We start from the raw sequence: 19,066 nt of genomic DNA on the forward strand, positions 1-19,066 counted from the left end.
ACAGTATCAGTAATAAAATTTAAAATATATCCCCTATGATCCATAAATGCTAATTCTATGAATTTTATATACTTTTACATACACATAAAGGCATGTGTACATGGTCAATGAAACACTGATGGTAATAAAAAAAGAAATCTATATAACAAATAGAAAAAAATCAAAAGAATACTATAGCAACTGTTAAGACTCAGACTCATGTTTGCTGAAATATAAGATTTATAATATTAAGAAAAAAGTGAAGCATTGTACAAATGGTATGCTCCCCCAGCTTGCTCATACATAAAAAACTACCAGCAAGTGCTGGGTGTGGTGGCCCACGCTTGTAATCCCCGCGCTTGGGAGGCAGAAATAGGAGGATTGTGCAGGTTCGAAGCCAGCTGTGCGCGCTGGCTTAGGAGATCCTGTTTCCAAATAAAAATGTAAAAATAGGTCTGGGAGTGTAGCCCAGAGGTAGAAGGGCTTCCAGGAACCCCAGCACCACCAAAAAAAAAAAAAAAAAAAAAAAAAAAAAAAAAAAAAAAACTACCAGAAGGATATTCTATAAACTAATCCGGGAACTACCTTTGGGGAGAGGGATGAGAGTCTGGGATGGTCCAAAAATTTACCCTTCGTTATTAGCTACTTCCTACTGCCTGAATTTTTTTTAACCACATTCATGTATCACTTTATCAATCTTCAAACAAAGTTTACCTCTAGATCTTAGGTATCCTCCAAATATCTGACAAACAAGTGTGGTGGCCTGGGTGTGTCTGTCTAATCTGAAAAACAATAGCAATATGATAGAATAACTGCAAAAATTATGGCTATGATCATATTTTTAAAGCATGCACATTTATAAAGGCATTAGAATTCAAAGCGGAAAACCACAAAAAATAAAAAGACATCAATATGTGTGTGGCATCCAGAGACTGGCCCTGGCTGACACAATACAGTGAGAGTTTGGGGAGGAAGGTGGAAGAAGCTATTATTATTAAGGGACTCTAAATCAAGGGAGGAATCTGGCACTGAAGCACAAAGCAGCAAGAGGAAGACACCCTCAGAAGACTTATGACTTTGGGCAGGAGGAATGGCTGGGGTAGGTAGGGGAAGCAGTGCGCCTTCCTCTGTTCCATGTCTAGTGTTACCCAAACCATGTAGGTCTGGACGAGGCGAACCGCATGTAAAGGAGACATGCCAGGTGTGTGGGGGCAAAAACAGGTGTGTTAGAACTGTTTTCAAATTGTCTTCCCAATCTTCCTCTTGAGTCTGAGTCTTTTTGTTTAAATTCATTTATTTGGTGGTACTGGGGATTGAACCCAGGGGCATTCTACCTCCAAACCATATCCTCAGCCCTATTTTATTTTTATTGTGAAAAAGGGCTTCATTAGGTTAATGAGAGTCTCACTACTTGCTGAGGCTGTCATCAAACCTGTAATCCTCCTTGTCTCAGCCTCCCAAGTACTGGGATTACAAACGTGCACCACCACACCTGGCTGGATTTAGGTTTTAGGAAGAAGTTACAGGAATTGGTAAGTGACCAGAGAGAGAGAAAGAGGCAGGAAATTTACACAAATTTCTGAACTTGGGGGTCAACTAAAAACATTAGGAACAAATTAGAAAGAATAAGCAATCAGTTTTAGATCTGCCAAATTATATAGATATTCAGAAATTAAATAATGGCAAGACCAATATCTATTTCCTGACATCTATAATTAAACAAATTTAAATTATTATAGTAAGCATATCTTTTTAAATTTTAGCCATTTTAAAATAATGCAAGTCAGCCAGGTGTGGTGGCACATGCTTGTAATCCCAGCATTCGGGAGCCTGAGACCAGAGGATCATGGTTTGAGGACAGCCTCAGCTACTTAGTGAGGCCCTCCACAACTCAGTGAGACCCTGTTTCAAAATAAAGAATAAATAAAAAATTGGACGGAGGGTATAGCTTGGAGGTCAAATGCCTCTGGGTTCCATCCCCAGACCCGCCAAAAAAAAAAAAAAAAAAAAAAAAAAGAATAAAAAATAGGGCAGGGGGTAGAGCTCGGAGGTCAAATGCCCCTAGGTTCCATCCCCAGACCCACAATAAATAAATAAATAAATAAATAAATAAATAAATAAATAAATAATAGGGCAGTGGTGTAGCTTGGAGGTCAAATGCCTCTGGATTCCATCCCCAGACACACAAAAATAAATAAAATAATGCGAGTCAGTAAAGAAGCAGTGCAAAGACAAAAGGTAATGCAAACAGATCTGTGTTTTTCAACATAAAAGGCAAAAATGAATTCTGATAAGCCTGAGACACAAAATGAAGAAATGACTGATGCTTTGTTGTACTTACTTATTACTGCCATTCAAGCATGCTTTTTGCATAGCATCTACAGTGTACTGAAGGAATTCATGGGCATCTTCTTGGTTTCCAAAACGGAAGTGCCTAGCTATACCTATAAAATGTAAGTAAAAACAAGGCTTTTTCATTATATATTATAGGCCTAGGCTGTACCCTCTAAAGTCACGTTTTATAATCTATTAGAAAAACTCTGAATAATTATTTAATGAGGAATCAACACTAACACAAGCTGCCTTGAAAACATATAGCCCCTTATGTACTTTTTCTTTTTGTGTGTGTGTGTTACTAGGGATTGAACCCAGAGTCATTCCCCAACTCTATTTTATTTTGTTATCTTGAAAAAGGGTCTCCTTAAGTTACCACATGCTGGTCTTTTTTGGTTTTTTTTTTTTTTTTTTTTTTTTTTTGTGAGGGCCTGGGGTTTGGAACCCAGGGGCATTCGACCTCCGAGCTACACCCCCTGCCCTATTTTTTATTCTTATTTTGAAACCGGGTCTCACTGAGTTGCAGAGGGCCTCACTAAGTAGCTGATGCTGTCCACGAACCACAATCCCCCAGTCTCAGCCTCCCAAATGCTGGGATTACAAGCGTGCACCACCACAACCGGCTACATGCTGGTCTTGAATCTGTGATCATCCTATCTCAACTTTCCAAGTACTAGGATTGTTAAGTGTGTACCACCGTACCCAGCTCTACGAATTTCACTAAAAGCCCACAAAGGCTGCATTTTGAGAGTTCAGGGAGTAGCTACAGAGAGACTCTTGTGTCATCAAGTCAATAAAATTATACTTGAATAAAGTCAAAACTGACTATATTGTCTCAAAAGTATATTAGAAAATGTCAGTACACACATTTTTAATTAATTAAATTTATTTACTAATTTTTGTGGTACTGGGGATTAAACCCAGAGGCATTTTACCTCTAAACTATATCCCCAACCCTTATTTTTTATTTTGAAATAGGGTCTCACTAAGTTGCTGAGGCTGGTCTCGAACCTGCAATCCTCCTGTCTCTGCCTTCTAAGTATGGGATTACAAGCATGCACCACCAAGCCTGGGTGGCGCACATGTTTTAAATATGATACTAAATCTCAAAAAAAAAAAACTCATACAAAATATAAATATCCAATCTTTCTCAATTCTATCCCAATGACCAACAAATCATATTCTCATTTGAACAGTAATATTTTAGTTCTACTTCTAAGCATCTGCATGGCCAAATTATTTTAAAAATTATAATAAAAAACTAACACAAATAAATATCACAACAAAATAAACATACTGTTGAATTTTGGCATAACTGAAATCTATGTGTATGAGTATATATAAATATATACTAGCTTGAGTCATGTGAAATTACCAACATTCTACCATTTCTCATCTATAAAAGTGGCAACTTCTGCTAGGCATAGTAGTGAACACCAGTAATCCAGTGACTCAGAAGGCTGAGGCAGGAGTATCACTAGTTCTAGGCCAGCCTCACCAACTTAGTAAAACATTGTCTCAAAATTTTATAAGAAGGGAGGGGGGTGAGACCCTATTTTCTTTCTTTTTTTTTTTTTTTTTTGAGAGTCTGGGGATGGAACCCAGGGGCACTTGACAACTCCAAACTACACCCCTTGCCCTTTTTTTTTTTTTTGGAAACAGGGTCTCACTAAGTTGCAGAGGGCCTCACTAAGTAGCTGAAGCTATCTGCAAACCGTGAACCTCCAGTCTCAACCTCCCGAATGCTGGGATTACAAGCGTGCGCCACTACGCCTGGCTTTTATTCTTTACTTTGAAAAAGTGTCTCACTAAGTTGCGCCTAAGTAGTAGCTGTGGCTGGCCACAATCCTGCGATCCTCCTATCTCAACCTCCCAAGTATTGGGATTACAAGTGTGAGCCACCAAACCTATCTCTAATATCTCTAAATATTTGTTATTAAAGCCATATCCATAGCCGGGCATGGTGGTGCACACTTGTAATCCCAGTGCTTGGGAGGCTATGACAGGAGAATCGCACAGGTTCAAAGCCAGCCTCAGCTACTTAGTGAGGCTCTCAGCAACTTAGTGAGACCCTGTTTCCAAATAAAGTATAAAATAGGTCTGGGAGCATAGTACAAAGGTAGAAAAGCCCCTGGGTTCCACCTCCAGTACCACAAAAAATAAATAAATAAATAAATAAATAAATAAATAAATAAATGCATATCCATGTATGATAAGATACTTGTTTCTGTTTTATAATACACCAGGGACTTTTTATTTAATCACTTAGGCCATCAAGCCTAACTGGATAAAAGCCAAGCGCCATTGTCTGTAGTCCTAGCTACTTAGGAGGCTAAGGCAGGAGAATCACTGGGCCTAGGAGTTGGAAGCCAATCTGGGCAAGCTAGACCCCATCTTAAAAAAAAAATAAATACTTACGCCGCATCTCATTGATGACAAACATTGGTTTAATAACATCGCCAGGATTACTGAGTGCCTGGGTAATATGCGCTTGCATTGTACACATCATACAAAATCCTTCTGCATGACCTGAAAAAGAGATGTTAATCCTCCACATTAGCAAAATCAGCAAAATTTTTTATAGTAAGCTATAAGTAAGGGACACACTCTGGGATAAAGTAACAGTAACAACAGCTACTATATGTTCATGTTGAGCTATTTTATTCACTTAATCATATAATTATCTAACAAACCTAAGTGGTAAATATATATTGGCACTCTTTTGCAAGAGAGGAAAAATGGCTCAGAGTTACAATTTGTCCAAAAGTCAGAAAGCTATTATGTGGCAGACACATAATCAGACTCAAACCAGACTTTTTCAAGTTTCAAAGTCAATGCTCTTGCCGGGCGTGGTGGTGCACACTTGTAATCTCAGCATTTGGGAGGCTGAGACAGGAGGATCGCAGTTTGTGGACAGCCTCAGCTATATAGTGAGGCTTGAACCTGTTTCAAAATAGAGAATAAAAAATAGGGCTGGGGCCGGGCATGGTGGCGCATGCTTGTAATCCCCGCGCTTGGGAGGCGGAGACAGGAGGATCGCGCAGGTTTGAAGCCAGCCGTGCTGGCTTAAGAGAGCGTTTCCAAATAAAAATATAAAAATAGGTCTGCGAGTGTAGCCCGGAGGTAGAAGGGCTTCCAGGAACCCCAGTACCACCAAAAAAAAAAAAAAAAAGCTTATGTTCTTAACTACTTTTTACACTAGAAAAACAAATTTTCTTATACTACCATTTCTCTCAAATGGTAAAAGAACGTCTTCCACAGCAAGGGTTAGAATATGTAAATATTTAGCCGGGCGTGGTGGCGCACGCTTGTAATCCCCACGCTTGGGAGGCAGAGACAGGAGGATCGCGCAGGTTCGAAGCCAGCCACGCGCGCTGGTTTAGGAGACCCTGTTTCCGAATAAAAATGTAAAAATAGGTCTGGGAGTGTAGCCTGGAGGTGGAAGGGCTTCCAGGAACTCCAATACCACCAAAAAAAAAAAAAAAAGTAAATATTCTGACCTTTTTGGTCACATATTATAGTCTTTTTCTCATTTTCTTCTTCTAACCTTGTTTTCATAACTTTTAAAAACTATAATAAATCATTCTTAGCTCATGATAAATGGTGCTATTGCATGTAGCGATTGGAAGCCAGGTATGCTACTAAACATCTACAAAACATAAGACAGCGCCCCCACACACAACAGAGAATTACCCAGCCCCAAATGTCAATAGTACCGATGTTGAAAAATTCTGCTCAAAGGCTTCTCAGAACCAAACTACTTCCATTAAACTATGTCCCACAATAAAACTAAAAAATATTTAAAGGAATTAGAAAAAATATTCCAGCACCCAACAACACAAAATCCATAACTGGCATCCAAAGGGAACAAAGCATAATGATGCAGGAATGACCAGCAATGAGAAGAATAAAAACAGATCTAGAAGCGATACTGAATATAGAAACAGAAGACATTAAAAGGATATTATGCATATATTCATATGTGCAAAGAGGTGAAAAATGCAAGAGCACATTAAAGAGAAACATGAAAATAGATTCAAATTTACTTCTATAAATGAACAGTAGAATCTCTGCAATAAAGCCGAGCATAGTGGCACACAACTGTAATCCCAGTACTTGAGAGACTGAGACAGAAGAATTTAGCAAGGCCCTGTTTCAAAATAAAAAATAAAACAGGGCTGGAGATACTGCTGAAAGGTACAACATCCCTGAGGTCAATCCTCAGTAAAACCACACCCACCCAAATACATTAAAAAACAAAATTCATCTGGAAATACAAATGACCAAGAATGGCTAAAACAACTTTGAAAAAGACAAAGTTGGAGGACTTACCTTATTTCAAACTTTTAAACATACAGTAATAAAGACATTGAGTCATGGTGTCAAGATAAAGAATCAGTGTTACAGAACAGAGTCTAGTAATAGATTTATATGCATATTGTCAATTAATTGACAACAGGGTCAAGACAATACAGTGGAGAAAGGATTATCTTTTCACCAAGTGGTACTGGAACAACTGGATGTCTATATGCAAAAGCATGGGTTATTGATGTAGCTCAGCAGAAGAACACTAGCCTTGAACGTGTGAGGTCCTCAGTTCAATCCCCAGCACCACAAAAGAAAGGAAGAAAGAAAACCTTCTCTATTTTTCACATCAAAAGCAAAAGACAGCCGGGCGTGGTGGCGCACGCTTGTAACCCCCGCGCTTGGGAGGCGGAGACAGGAGGATCGCGCAGGTTCGAAGCCAGCCGCGCTGGCCTAAGAGACCCTGTTTCAAAAATATAAAATAGGTCTGGGAGTGTAGCCCGGAGGAAGAAGGGCTTCCAGGAACCCCAGTACCACCAAAAAAAAAAAAAAAAAAAAAAAAAGCAAAAGACAGCCAGGCATAGTGGCGCACACTTATAATCCTTGGGAGGGGGAGAAAGGAGGATTGTGCAGGTTTGAAGCCAGCCTCGCTGGCTTAAGAAACCCTGTTTCCAAATAAAAATATCTTTAAAAATGGGTGTCTGGGAGTGTAGCCCGGAGGTAGAAGGGTTACCAGGAACCCCAGTACCACCACCAAAAAAAAAAAAAAAAAAAAAAAAAAAAAAAAAAAGCAAAAGACAACTGAAAACGAATCACTGGCCAAAATGTAAAAACTAAAATTAGAAAACTTTTAGAAAAAAATTTGTGATCTTTGATTAAGATTTTTTTCTTTTTCCTATTTTGGTGGTACTGGGAGTAGAACCCAGGGCTTTCTATCTCTGAGCTATACCCCCAACCCTATTTTAATTTGTAAACAAATTAAATTATTTAATTTTGAAAACAGGGTCTCACTAAATTTCTGAGAGCATTACTAAGTTGTCGAGGTTGACTTCCAACCTGTGATCCTACTTGTCTCAGCCTCCCAAGTACTGGGATTACAGGCATGCACCATCACACCTAGCTGATTTCTTTCTTTCTTTTCTTTTTTTGTGTGTGTGTTACTCAGGATTGAACCCTGAGGTGTTCTATTTCTAAGCTTGGAAACACCCCGAGTTTCCCCCCCTTTTTTTTTAAACAGGGTCTCACTAAGTCACTAAGGACTCTCTAAGTCTGAGAGACCTGTTATCCTCGAGCCTGGCGTGGTGGCGCACGCTTGTAATCCCTGCACTTGGGAGGCTGAGACAGGAGGATCGCACAGGTTCGAAGCCAGCCTCAGCTACTTAGTGAGGCTCTCAGCAACTTAGTGAGACCCTGTTTCCAAATAAAATATAAAATAGGTCAGGGAGTATAGCCCAGAGGTAGAAAGCCTCTGGGTTCCACCCCCAGTACCACCAAAAAAAACACACAAAAAAACCCACAAAAAAAAAAACAAACCTGTTATCCTCCTATCTCTCTCATAATCCTTCAAAGTACTAGGATTACAGGTGTGTATCACTACATTCAGCAAGATTCCTTAATATAACACCTAAAACATAACTGATTAAGAAGAAAAAAATGAAATGGAAATCACACACACACACACACACACACACACACACACACACACACACACACACAGGCACGCACACACATATATGCTTTGGCTGTGTGTGGTGGTGCATGCCTGTAATCCCAGTACTTGGGAGGCTGAGAACAGAGGATCATAGGTTTGAGGTCAGCCACAGCAATTTATCAAGATCTTGTTTCAACATTAAAAAAAAAAAAAGTGCTTCAAAAATACTGAAGAGAATGAAAAGAGAAACCCCAAACTTAAGAAACTACTAAAATTCAATAAGAAAACTATAGTTTTTAAATAGGCAAAAGATTTGAACAGGTATTTCAGCAAAGCAGATACACAAGATACAAATAACCACATGAAAAGATGTTCAAGATCATTATTCATTAGGGAAGTACAAATTAAAACCACAATAAGATACTACTTACTATACTTATATGCCTATGGAAATGGCTAAGATTGAAGTTCCATACAAAGAGATGGAACTTCCATTGGCTGTTGGTGGGAAAGTAAAATATTACAGTCCCTTTGGAATAGTTTGGAAGTACTTATCCCAGCATTTGGGAGGCTAAAACAGGAGGATCCTGGTTTTCTGACAGCCTCGGCTACTTAGTTAGGCCCTTTGCAACTCAGTGAGACCGTTTCCAAATACAGAATAAAATATAGGGTGGGGGTAGAGCTTGGAGGTAGAATGCCCCTGGTTCCATCCTAAAGATATCTTAGTATGTTTTAACTAATTTTTTGCCCTGTAAGTTGAAGATGGAGCTCTCAAATGCAAATGCAAAGTCTTCTCTGAATTCCAGGAGGCTGGAGGCAATAATTCCTCTCTTCTAGGCTTTATAAGATTGAAAATGGGTCAAGTCTCCCAACACAAGCTGAATGCCATGAGAGTACTCCCCCCCCCACCCCCCAGTTCTGTGGTACTGGGGATAGAACCTAGGGGCATTCTACCTCTGAGCTATACCCCAGCCCTATTTTTTATTCTTTATTTGAAAACAGGGTCTCACTAAGTTGCAGAGGGCCTCACTAAGTAGCTGAGGCTAGCTGCAAACTTGTGATCCTCCTGTTTCAGCCTCCCAAGTACTGGAATTACAAACATGCACCACCACGCCTAGCTTGAGGCAGGACTTCTTGCCCCAAGCTGTTACAGTATCAGACATTATGTTATATTTTTTAATAAATATAGAAAACTACCAGGGAGATCAGAAATGCCAAATAATTAAAAATGCATTTCTTTTTAAATATCCCCACAGGTCAAATTAGGTGCAAAATGCTTCTTACACAAACTGAATATAAATACTAAGAGTCCTTGGTTTGTAAAAAGAATAAAACAATTTAGTGATCATTTAACTCATGATTTAATTCTAGGTCTTCATTTTATTTCAGAGAAAAAAGTAAAAGTAGGTTAGCATACTACAAACATACCATAGAAGGGAACACTTACATGTCTTGGAGTGTTCATGTGATAGCATGTAATTGGCAAGAGGTGGCGTGTAAGTTAAACACTGCAATGCTGCATTGGCAAAACAGGTATTGCCCAAGTTCTGGAGCCCAGCGCCAACTCTATGAGCTTGTTGCCACTTAAGACAAATCTTCTCAGATGGGAAAAGAACTTTTTGTGGAGGAGCAATGCCATCACCTAGGGCTAGAAAAATAAACAGATTTAAAAACAAAGCTTGCATGCTTCTGAAGCTAAATAAATAGCAACTCTTAATCAAACCTGACCAAGAAGCAGGGCGTAGTGGCACACACTTGTAATCCCAGTACTTGGGAGGCTGAAACAGAAGGATCTGGGTTCACGGACAGCCTCAGCTACTTAGTGAGGCCCTTCAACTTAGTGAGATCCTCTTTCAAAATAAAGAATGAAAACTCAGACTGGGGGTATGGCTCAGAAGTAGAATGTCCTTGGATTCCTGGATTCAATCCCCAGCACCACAAAAAAAAAAAAATAATAATAATAATAATAATAATAATAATCTGACCAAGATTCTAAATCTCATTACTAGCTTTCTAGAAATAAAGGGAAGAAAGGGAGACTTCAAAAGACAGAACTCTCTCGGGCATAGTGACACACGCTTGTAATCCCCGCACTTGGGAGGCAGAGACAGGAGGATCGCGCAGGTTCGAAGCCAGCCGCACTGGCTTAAGAGACCCTGTTTCCAAATAAAAAGTATAAAAAGTGTAGCCCGGAGGTAGAAGGGCTTCCAGGAACCACAGTACTACCCCCCAAAAAAACAAAAAAAAGAACTAAAGCCAGGCATGGTGGAGCACAGCTGTAATACAGGTACTGGGGAGGCTAAGACAATAGGATTGCAAATTCCAGGATATCCTCAGTAACTTAGCAAGATCCTGTATCAAAATTTTTTTTAAAAAAGGACTCCAAAGTCGGGCGTGGTGGCACACGCCTGTAATCCCCCCGCTTGGGAGGCTGAGACAGGAGGATCGACAGGTTCAAAGCCAGCCTCAGCTACTTAGTGAGGCTCTCAGCAACTTAGTGAAACTCTGTTTCCAAATAAAATATAAAATAGGTCTGGGAGTATAGCCTGGAGGTAGAAAGCCTCTGGGTTCCACCCCTAGTACCATCAAAAAAATAAAAATAAAAAAATGAAAAGTAAAAAAGGACCGCAAATGTGAAAAACTGAATGATTTAAGCTTTTTTATTAAATAAATTATAAGCTGGACATGGTGGTACATGCTGGTAATATCAATATTTGAGAGGTTGAAACAGGAGAATTGCAATTTCAAGTTCAACCTCAGCAATTTAGAAAGATTTTTTTATGTGTGTGTGGTACTGGGGGGGTAGAACCCAGGGGCTTTTCTACCTCCAGGCCAAACGCCCAGGCCTATTTTACATTTGGAAACAGGGTCTCACTAAGTTGCTGAGAACCTCACTAAGTAGCTGAGGCTGGCTTCAAATTTGTGCAATCCTTCTGTCTCAGCCTCCCAAGCGCTGGGATTACAAATGTGCACCACCACGCCCAGCTGAAAGACCCTATTTAAAACAATAAAAATAAAAAGGGCCGGGGGTATAGCTCTGAGGTAAAACAGCCTTGGGTTCAATCCCCTGTACCCCTCCATACACACACACACACACACACACACACACACACACACACACAAAATTAAAGAGAGAAATGAGCATGTAGAGAGTGGGGAAAAAAGCCTCCAAAAAGGGTAGAGTGAGGACACGTGAGCCAAGTCTTAAGAGAGAGAGAGAAAAGCATGACAGGAGGCCCCAGCCTTACAGACGATGTCCTGTGGAAAAGACTTTCTGGTGAAAAAGCCAAAGGCCCTTAAGCTTCCATTTGTAACACTCAATTAAGTTGTTTTGTGATATAAACTTCCCCCACCCAAAACGCTTTTAGCAAAATATACCACCCACTCCCACATCATAGTATCAAACTTACTAGGAGAATTTCAAACAATATAGCTCAGTGGTAGAGCACATGACTCTGCATTTCAAATCTTCATTCAAATCCAAAATCCAAAATCCAACTAAAAGTCTCAATGTCTCACTTATCTGGATGAATTTTAACAAATGTAACCACATTTATATTGTTTAAAACAAATGTAACCTTTTTATTATCCACTCTCTTTCAAACAGCTTCATTATTACAGATTTTTTTTTTTTTTTTTTTGGTACTAGGGATTGAGCCTAGGGGCATTCTACCTCCCAACTACACTCCCAGCCCTATTTTATTTTATTTTTACTTGGAAATAGGGTCTTAGTAGTTGCTTAGAATCTCACTACTTGCTGAGGCTGTTCTCCTACCAGTGATCCTCTTGTCTCAACCCAAATGCAGGGATTACATATGTGTACCACCATAACCAGCTAATAAGGCAATAATTTTTATAATATCTTCAGTTGGGCATAATTTTTTAAAACAAAAAACAAAAAGCCTAGCAAGGTAAACAAGCTTTCCCCCTCCCCCGGTACTGGGGATTGACCCAAGAGGCATTCTATCTCTGAGCTATACTCTCAGTCTCCCATTTTTTAAAAATTTGCAACCGAGTCTAAGTTAATATACACTAGCCTCCAACCTATGATCCTCATGTCTCAATCTCCCAAGTACTGCATGTACCACCATACCTGGCTAAGGCAATCTTTTTTTTTTTTTTTCCCGGTACTGGGAATGGAACCCAGGAGCACTCTACCTCTGAGATACACCCCCAGCTCTATACTTTATTCTTTATTTTGAAACTGGGTCTCACTGAGTTGCAAAGGGCCTCACTAAGTAGCTGAGGATCTTCACAAACTGCCATCCTCTTGTCTCAGCCTTCCAAATGCTGGGATTACAAGCGTGCCCCACCATGACTGGGTGGCAATCATTTTTAAGACATCTTTAGCTGGGCATGGTGAGCCATATCTATAATGCCAGTTAGTTGGGAGGCTGAGGCAAGAGAATAGCAAATTAGAGGCCAGCCTGGGCAATTTTAGCAAGATCATATCTCAAAATTAAACTAGTACTAAAAAAAAAAAAAAAAAAAAAAAAGACTAGGGTCATACCTCAGTGTAGAGTGCTTATTTAACATGCTTAAGGCTCTAGGTTCAATCCCCAGTACCACAAAACAAACAAAAATCTTATCATTTTTAAAAGATAGGCATCTACTTAGGGAACTATAATAACTACTGGTTAATTAAAAATGTACTGCTTGGACTGGGCATAGTGGCACACACTTGTAATCCTAGTACTTGGGAGGTTGAAAGAAGGATTGCAGGTTTGTAGCCAACCTCAGTTATTTAGAGAGGCCCTCCACAATTTAGTGAGACCTTGTTTCAAAATAAAGCAGGGCTGGGAATGTAGCTGAGAGGTAGACTGCCCCTGAGTTCTATCCCTAGTACTATAAGGAAAAAAAAAAAAAAAGTAATGCCTGCCCATCTAAGATAAAATTTGTCTTCAAAAATAAGGAATTATCTGCAACTTAGTGAGACCCTGTTTCAAAATAAGAAGAAAAAAAAAAATTGGGCTGGGGGTGTAGCTCAGAGGTACACTGCCCCTGGGTTCAATCCCCAGTACCACACACAAAAAAAAGTAAGAGCCGGGTGTGGGGGGGCATGATTGCAATCCCACTACTCAGAAGGCTGAGACAGGAGGATCGCAGATTCAAAGCCAGCCTTGTCAAAGGCTTTTAGCAACCTAGTGAGACTCTGTTTCCAAATAAGAAATCAAATTGGGTGAAGGGAAAGCTGGGCATGGTGGCACATGCTTATAATTCTAGCATTTGGCAGGCTGAGACCAAAGGATCGCGGTTCACGGACAGCCTCAGCTACTTAGTCAGAACCTCTGCAACTCAGTGAGACCCTGTTTCAAAATACAGAATGAAAAACAGGGCTGTGGTGTAGCTCAGAGGTAGAATGCCCCTGGGTTCCAGCCCCTTTACCACAAAAAAAAAAAAAAAAAAAATTGGGCAAAGGGTGTAGCTTAGAGGTAGAATGCCTCTGGGTTCAATCCCAAGTACCACAAAAACCCACAAAAAGACAAAAGTTAGGAATAAAAAAAAAAACAACTCATATCCTAAAATAATTATTCCTCAAAGAAAAATGAAACCCATCAAATACTGCTAGCCACTCAGGTGGTAGTCTCTTATAAAATAAGCTCCTCTCTGAAACTACCAACCAACATGGGCAGCATTTATACAGGAGTTTCTAGCAATGATTTTGTTGTTGTATTGGGGATTAACCCAGGAGCATTCTACCTCCAAACTATACTCCCCAGCCCTATTTATTTATTTAGAAATGGTCTCACTAAGTTGCTAAGACTGGCCTTGAATCTGCAATTCTCCCATATCAGACTCCCAAGTGCTGTGATTACAGGCATGCACCACCACACCTGGCCCTGGCAGTGATTTTTTAAAATAGTACCTTGATCCTTTTGCGGTGATGGCTTTGATTTATCAGGTACAGATGAACTCGAATAAACTACAGCACCAGGTACTGGTCCTAAAGATAGTGTGTGATTTGAAACATCACTTAATGAAGACACAGCACCCCAGCTGGCAGAACCTGCATCCATGTCTCCAGGTGAGACTGCCTCAGAACTGCCAGGCTGATTCTGATAGGTTGATGGGCCTGAAGATTCAGCTTTGTCAACTATGGTCATTGTTCAACTCTGCAAAAGACAAAAAGCATAATTTGTTTCATTAGGTGAGAAAAGTAATGTATTAAAATTATTCCAAACAAATCACCCAAACAGAAAACAAAGCTACGCATGGTGGCACACACTTATAATGCCAGTACTTGGGAGGCTGAGACAGGAGATGAATGCAGGTTCAAGGGCAGCCTTAGCAAGTAGTGAGACTCGCATCAACCTAGTGAGATCCTGTTTCAAAATAAAATAGGGCTGGGGTGTAATTTGGAGGTGGCATACGCCTGGGTTTGATGCCAAGTACCCCCCCCAAAAAAAGTATTTTTTAGTACTTTTATAGTAATTTCTTTGCAACAGAATCATGCCAATCAAAATATATCAATAATTTAAAAATCTTTAATAAAGTATACTAGAATTTCTCATTCTTGCTGGGCATGGTGGCGCACGCTTGTAATCCCTGTGCTTGGGAGGCTGAGACAGGAGGATCACGCAGGTTCAAAGCCAGCCTCAGCTACTTAGGCTCTCAGCAACTTAGTGAGACCCTGTTTCCAAATAAAATATAAAATGGGTCTGGGAGTATACCCCGGAGGTAGAAAGCCTCTGGGTTCCACCCCCAGTACCACCAAAAAAAAAAAAAAAAAAAAAGAATTTCTCTTTCTATTCTATGCCTTCTAAAAGTATATTTCAGTTTATTTTCAGGCACCTCAATTTCCAATTCTAGATCCTTATTAAGTACCTATTTTGTTTCTACTGCTTAAAACTAGAAATATAAACACGAATTCATTTCATTAAAATTTCAATTCATAACTTCTTAGGGAAAAGTCTCAACTACATGAAGAGAAAAATTTAGGTTGAAATTTCAGTTTAAAATCCTGCCAGAGCCAGGCATGGTGGCACACACTTGTAATCCCCACGCTTGGGTGGCAGAGACAGGAGGATCGCACAGGTTCGAAGCCAGTCTCGCTGGCTTAAGAGACCCTGTTTCCAAATAAAAATATAAAAATAGGTCTGGGAGTGTAGTCCGAAGGTAGAAGGGCTTCCAGGAACCCCAGTACCACCAAAAAATAAAAAGACTAAAAAATAGGGATAGGGGTGTAGCTCAGAGGTAGAATGCCCCGGGTTCCATCCCCGGTAACATAAAAAAAGGGGAAAAAAATCCTGCCAGAAAGCCAGGCATGGTGGCACACACTTGTAATCCCTGCTCTTGGGAGGCTGAGACAGGAGGATCACACAGGTTCAAAGCCAGCCTCAGCTACTGAGTGAGGCTCTCAGCAACTTAGTGAGACCTGTTTCCAAATAAAATATAAAATAGGTCTGGAAGTATAGCCTGGAGGAGGAAATCCTCTGGGTTCCACCCCCAGAGCCATCAAAAAAAGAAAAAAAAAAATCCTACCAGAAGCCAGGTATGTTGGCGCAGGTTTATAATCCCAGCTTTGGGAGGCTGAGACAGGAGGATCCCATTTCACAGTCAGCCTCAGCTACTTAGTAAGGCACTTTGAAACTCTGTGAGACCCTGTTTCAAAAATAAAGAATCAAAAACAGGGTTGGGATGTATCTCAGAGATAGAATGCCTCTGGGTTCCATCCCAAGTACCAAAAATAAATAAATAAATAAATAAATAAATAAATAATAAGTAAAAATAGAGCTGGAGTAGCAGCTTGGAGGTAAAATGCCCCTGGATTCAAACCCTGGCCCACCACTACCATACACACACTCTCACACACATACACACAAATCTAAAATGACATTGTATAAAATATATCTATATTATGTGTGTGCGTGTGTGAGAGAGATATAGATAGATAGACAGATACATACATACATACATACATACATACATACATAAATACTGGGGATAGAACAGATATATATATATATATATATATATATATATATATATATATATATATATAGAGAGAGAGAGAGAGAGAGAGAGAGAGAGAGAGAGGACGAACACCCAGGGGCATTCTACCTCTGAGCTACATCCTCAGCCCTATGTTTTATTCTTTATTTTGAAACAGGGTCTCACTGAGTTGCAAAGACCTCATTAAGTAGCTCAGGCTCTCCGCGAACCGTGATCCTCCAGTCTAAGCTTCCCAACTGCTGGGATTAGAAGCATGCACCACCATGCCTGGATTTTTTTCTTTATTTTGAAATAAGGTCTCACTAAGTTGCAGAGGGCCTAAGTAGCTGAGGCTGGCCTAGAACCTGCAATCCTCCTGACTCAGCCTCCCTAGTACTGGGATTACAAGCATGTGCCACCACGTCCAGCTTGAAATATATGTGTGTGTGGGGGGGGGGTACTGGGGTTCCTGTAAACCCTTCTACCTCCGGGCGACACTCCCAGAACTATTTTTTAATATATATTTTTTTAAATTTGGAAACAGGGTCTCTTAAGCCAGCGAGACTGGCTTCAAACCTGCGTGATCCTCCCATCTCCACCTCCCAAGCATGCACCACCACGTCTGGCAAAATATATATTTTTAAAAGATGATAATTATAAAATTCTCACTTTTGAAATAAATTAGTTTTTGTTGTTTCTTTTCTTTCCCATTTTTTTTTTTTTTTGGGAGGGGTGCATTGTGGTACTGGGGATTGAACCAAAGGGCATTTTAACTCAAGCTACACCCCAGTCTGATTTTAAGGTTTATTTTGTTTTGTTTTGTTTTTTGCAAGTCTGGGGCTGAAACCCAGGGACATTCGACCACCGAGCTACACCCCCTGCCCTATTTTTTATTCTTTATTTTGAAACAGGGTCTCACTAAGTTGCAGAGGGCCTCACTAAGTAGCTGAGTCTGTCTGCGAACTCGATCGATCCTCCAGTCTCAGCCTCCCGAATGCTGGGATTACAAGTATGCGGCACCACGCCCAGCTTATTTAGGTTTATTTTGTAGCAGGGTCTCACTAGTTGATGAATCTCACTACTTGCTGAGGCTGCCCTCAAAACTACAATCCTCCTGTTTCAATCTTGCTAGTACTGGGATTACAGGCATATACTACTACACCCAGCTACAAACCTATTTTTCTGAAGAGGTTTATTTATACAACCTTATGACTTTTTTTTTTTTTTTTTTTTTTTTTGTAGTACTAGGTGTGGAACCCAGGGGCTTTTTTACCTCCAGGTTACACTCCCAGACCTATTTTATACTTTATTTGGAAACAGGGTCTCACTAAGTTGCTGAGAGCCTAAGTAGCTGAGGCTGGCTTCAAACCTGTGCAATCCTCCTGTCTCAGCCTCCCAAACGCTGGGATTACAAGCATGTGCCACCACCCCTTGCTGACATTATGACTTTTTAAATGATACCTGTAAAATTTTACATCAAACTTGAACATAAATATGTGTTACAAAAGTACTTGACTATAATTTTCTCTCTGAATCTCATTTTAAACTCTACTAATTGAGCATTTTCTATGTGCTGGGCATTGCATTAAATGCTGAGCATACCACAATTTGCTTAATTTTTATAATGAACCTATGAAAGACCAGCTAGAATCCACAGGATCTATAAAATGAAGCAATTATAACTCAAACTAGTTAGCAACTGGCACTAGGAGCCAGGTCCAACAAACCCAGCTGGGATTCCTTCTGGCTATACCACCTAGTCAACTGAGCACTTTAAGTAAGTTCCCAAAATTGTCCAGGCAGCCAAATCTGGATATGTCACTCCCCTTTAGGAAATGTTCCAACAGTACCCCAACTGCTCAGTCACAGCATCTGATCTTAACACCTGCACTTGGCCCTCTCTGACCTTGTAACCTCTTCAAACATGCACCATATCATGCTCCCACCATCCTGAGTTCTTTTTGGTCCCTACCCTCTATCCTCTGCACATGCTGTTCTTTCTAGCTCTTTTCCATCCTTCCACCTCCGCCAGATAACACTTCTACTTCCCTGTTTAGAATTTCCTTTCTCTGGGGCGCTTTCCTTGACAACTCCTTTTCCCCAAGACTGGGTTGGAAGCCCCTCTACAAAGCTCTCTCAGAAGCCATGCTGCTTTCTACAGTGCCACACTGCAGCACTGGCTCTGAAGCCAATTTATTTGTGGTTCTCTTTTATGTTATTTGTACCACGACCTGATGTAAAGACAGTTTTCCAAATATGTGTTCAGTAAATGAACAAGCTGCATTCAGGAAGTAACTAGTTTTAACTTTTAGGACTCAGCCTGTGCTGACTGATATACCCACAGCCATCTCATTTAATTCTTTAAAAATTCTGAAGTAGCTGGGCGTGGTGGTGCACACTTGTAATCCCAGCATTTGGGAGGCTGAGACCAGAGGATCATGGTTCGTGACAGCCTCAGCTACTTAGTGAGGCTCTCCGCAACTTAGTGAGACCCTGTTTCAAAATAAAAAATAAAAAATAGGGCAGGAGGTATATAGCTCAGAGGTAGAATGCCCCTGGGTTCCATCCCTAGACCTGAAAAAAAAATAAATTCTGAAGTAGAGCTGGGCATGGTGGCACATGCTTGTAATCCCAGTACTTGAGAGGCTGGTACAGTAGAATCACTCAGGTTGGCCAGGCGTGGTGACGCACACTTGTAATCCCCGCACTTAGGAGGCAGAGACAGGAGGATTGCGCAGGTTCAAAGCCAGCCGCGCACGCTGGTTTAGGAGACCCTGTTTCCAAATAAAAATGTAAAAATAGTTCTGGGAGTGTAGCTCGGAGGTAGAAGGGCTTCCAGGAACCCCCAGTACCACAAAAAAAAAA

The 19,066-nt window shown here is 40.4% G+C and overlaps 1 protein-coding gene across 1 annotated transcript in view; it reads right to left on the reverse strand.

Moving 5' to 3' along the window:
• Positions 1-14,373, reverse strand: part of USP42 (ubiquitin specific peptidase 42) — a gene marked incomplete at its 5' end in the record, with an annotated part of 41,538 nt that extends 27,165 nt beyond the window's left edge. The window contains 5 exons of the mRNA XM_080702102.1: positions 694-761; positions 2,321-2,423; positions 4,732-4,842; positions 9,717-9,917; positions 14,136-14,373. Of these exons, the coding sequence (XP_080558228.1) occupies positions 694-761; positions 2,321-2,423; positions 4,732-4,842; positions 9,717-9,917; positions 14,136-14,373 (721 nt within the window). The remainder of the gene's footprint in view (positions 1-693; positions 762-2,320; positions 2,424-4,731; positions 4,843-9,716; positions 9,918-14,135) is intronic.
• Between the last annotated feature and the right edge of the window lie 4,693 nt (positions 14,374-19,066).

The sequence above is a fragment of the Muscardinus avellanarius genome (genome assembly GCF_963383645.1).
Source record: "Muscardinus avellanarius genome assembly, chromosome: 10".
Taxonomy (NCBI): Eukaryota; Metazoa; Chordata; class Mammalia; order Rodentia; family Gliridae; genus Muscardinus; species Muscardinus avellanarius.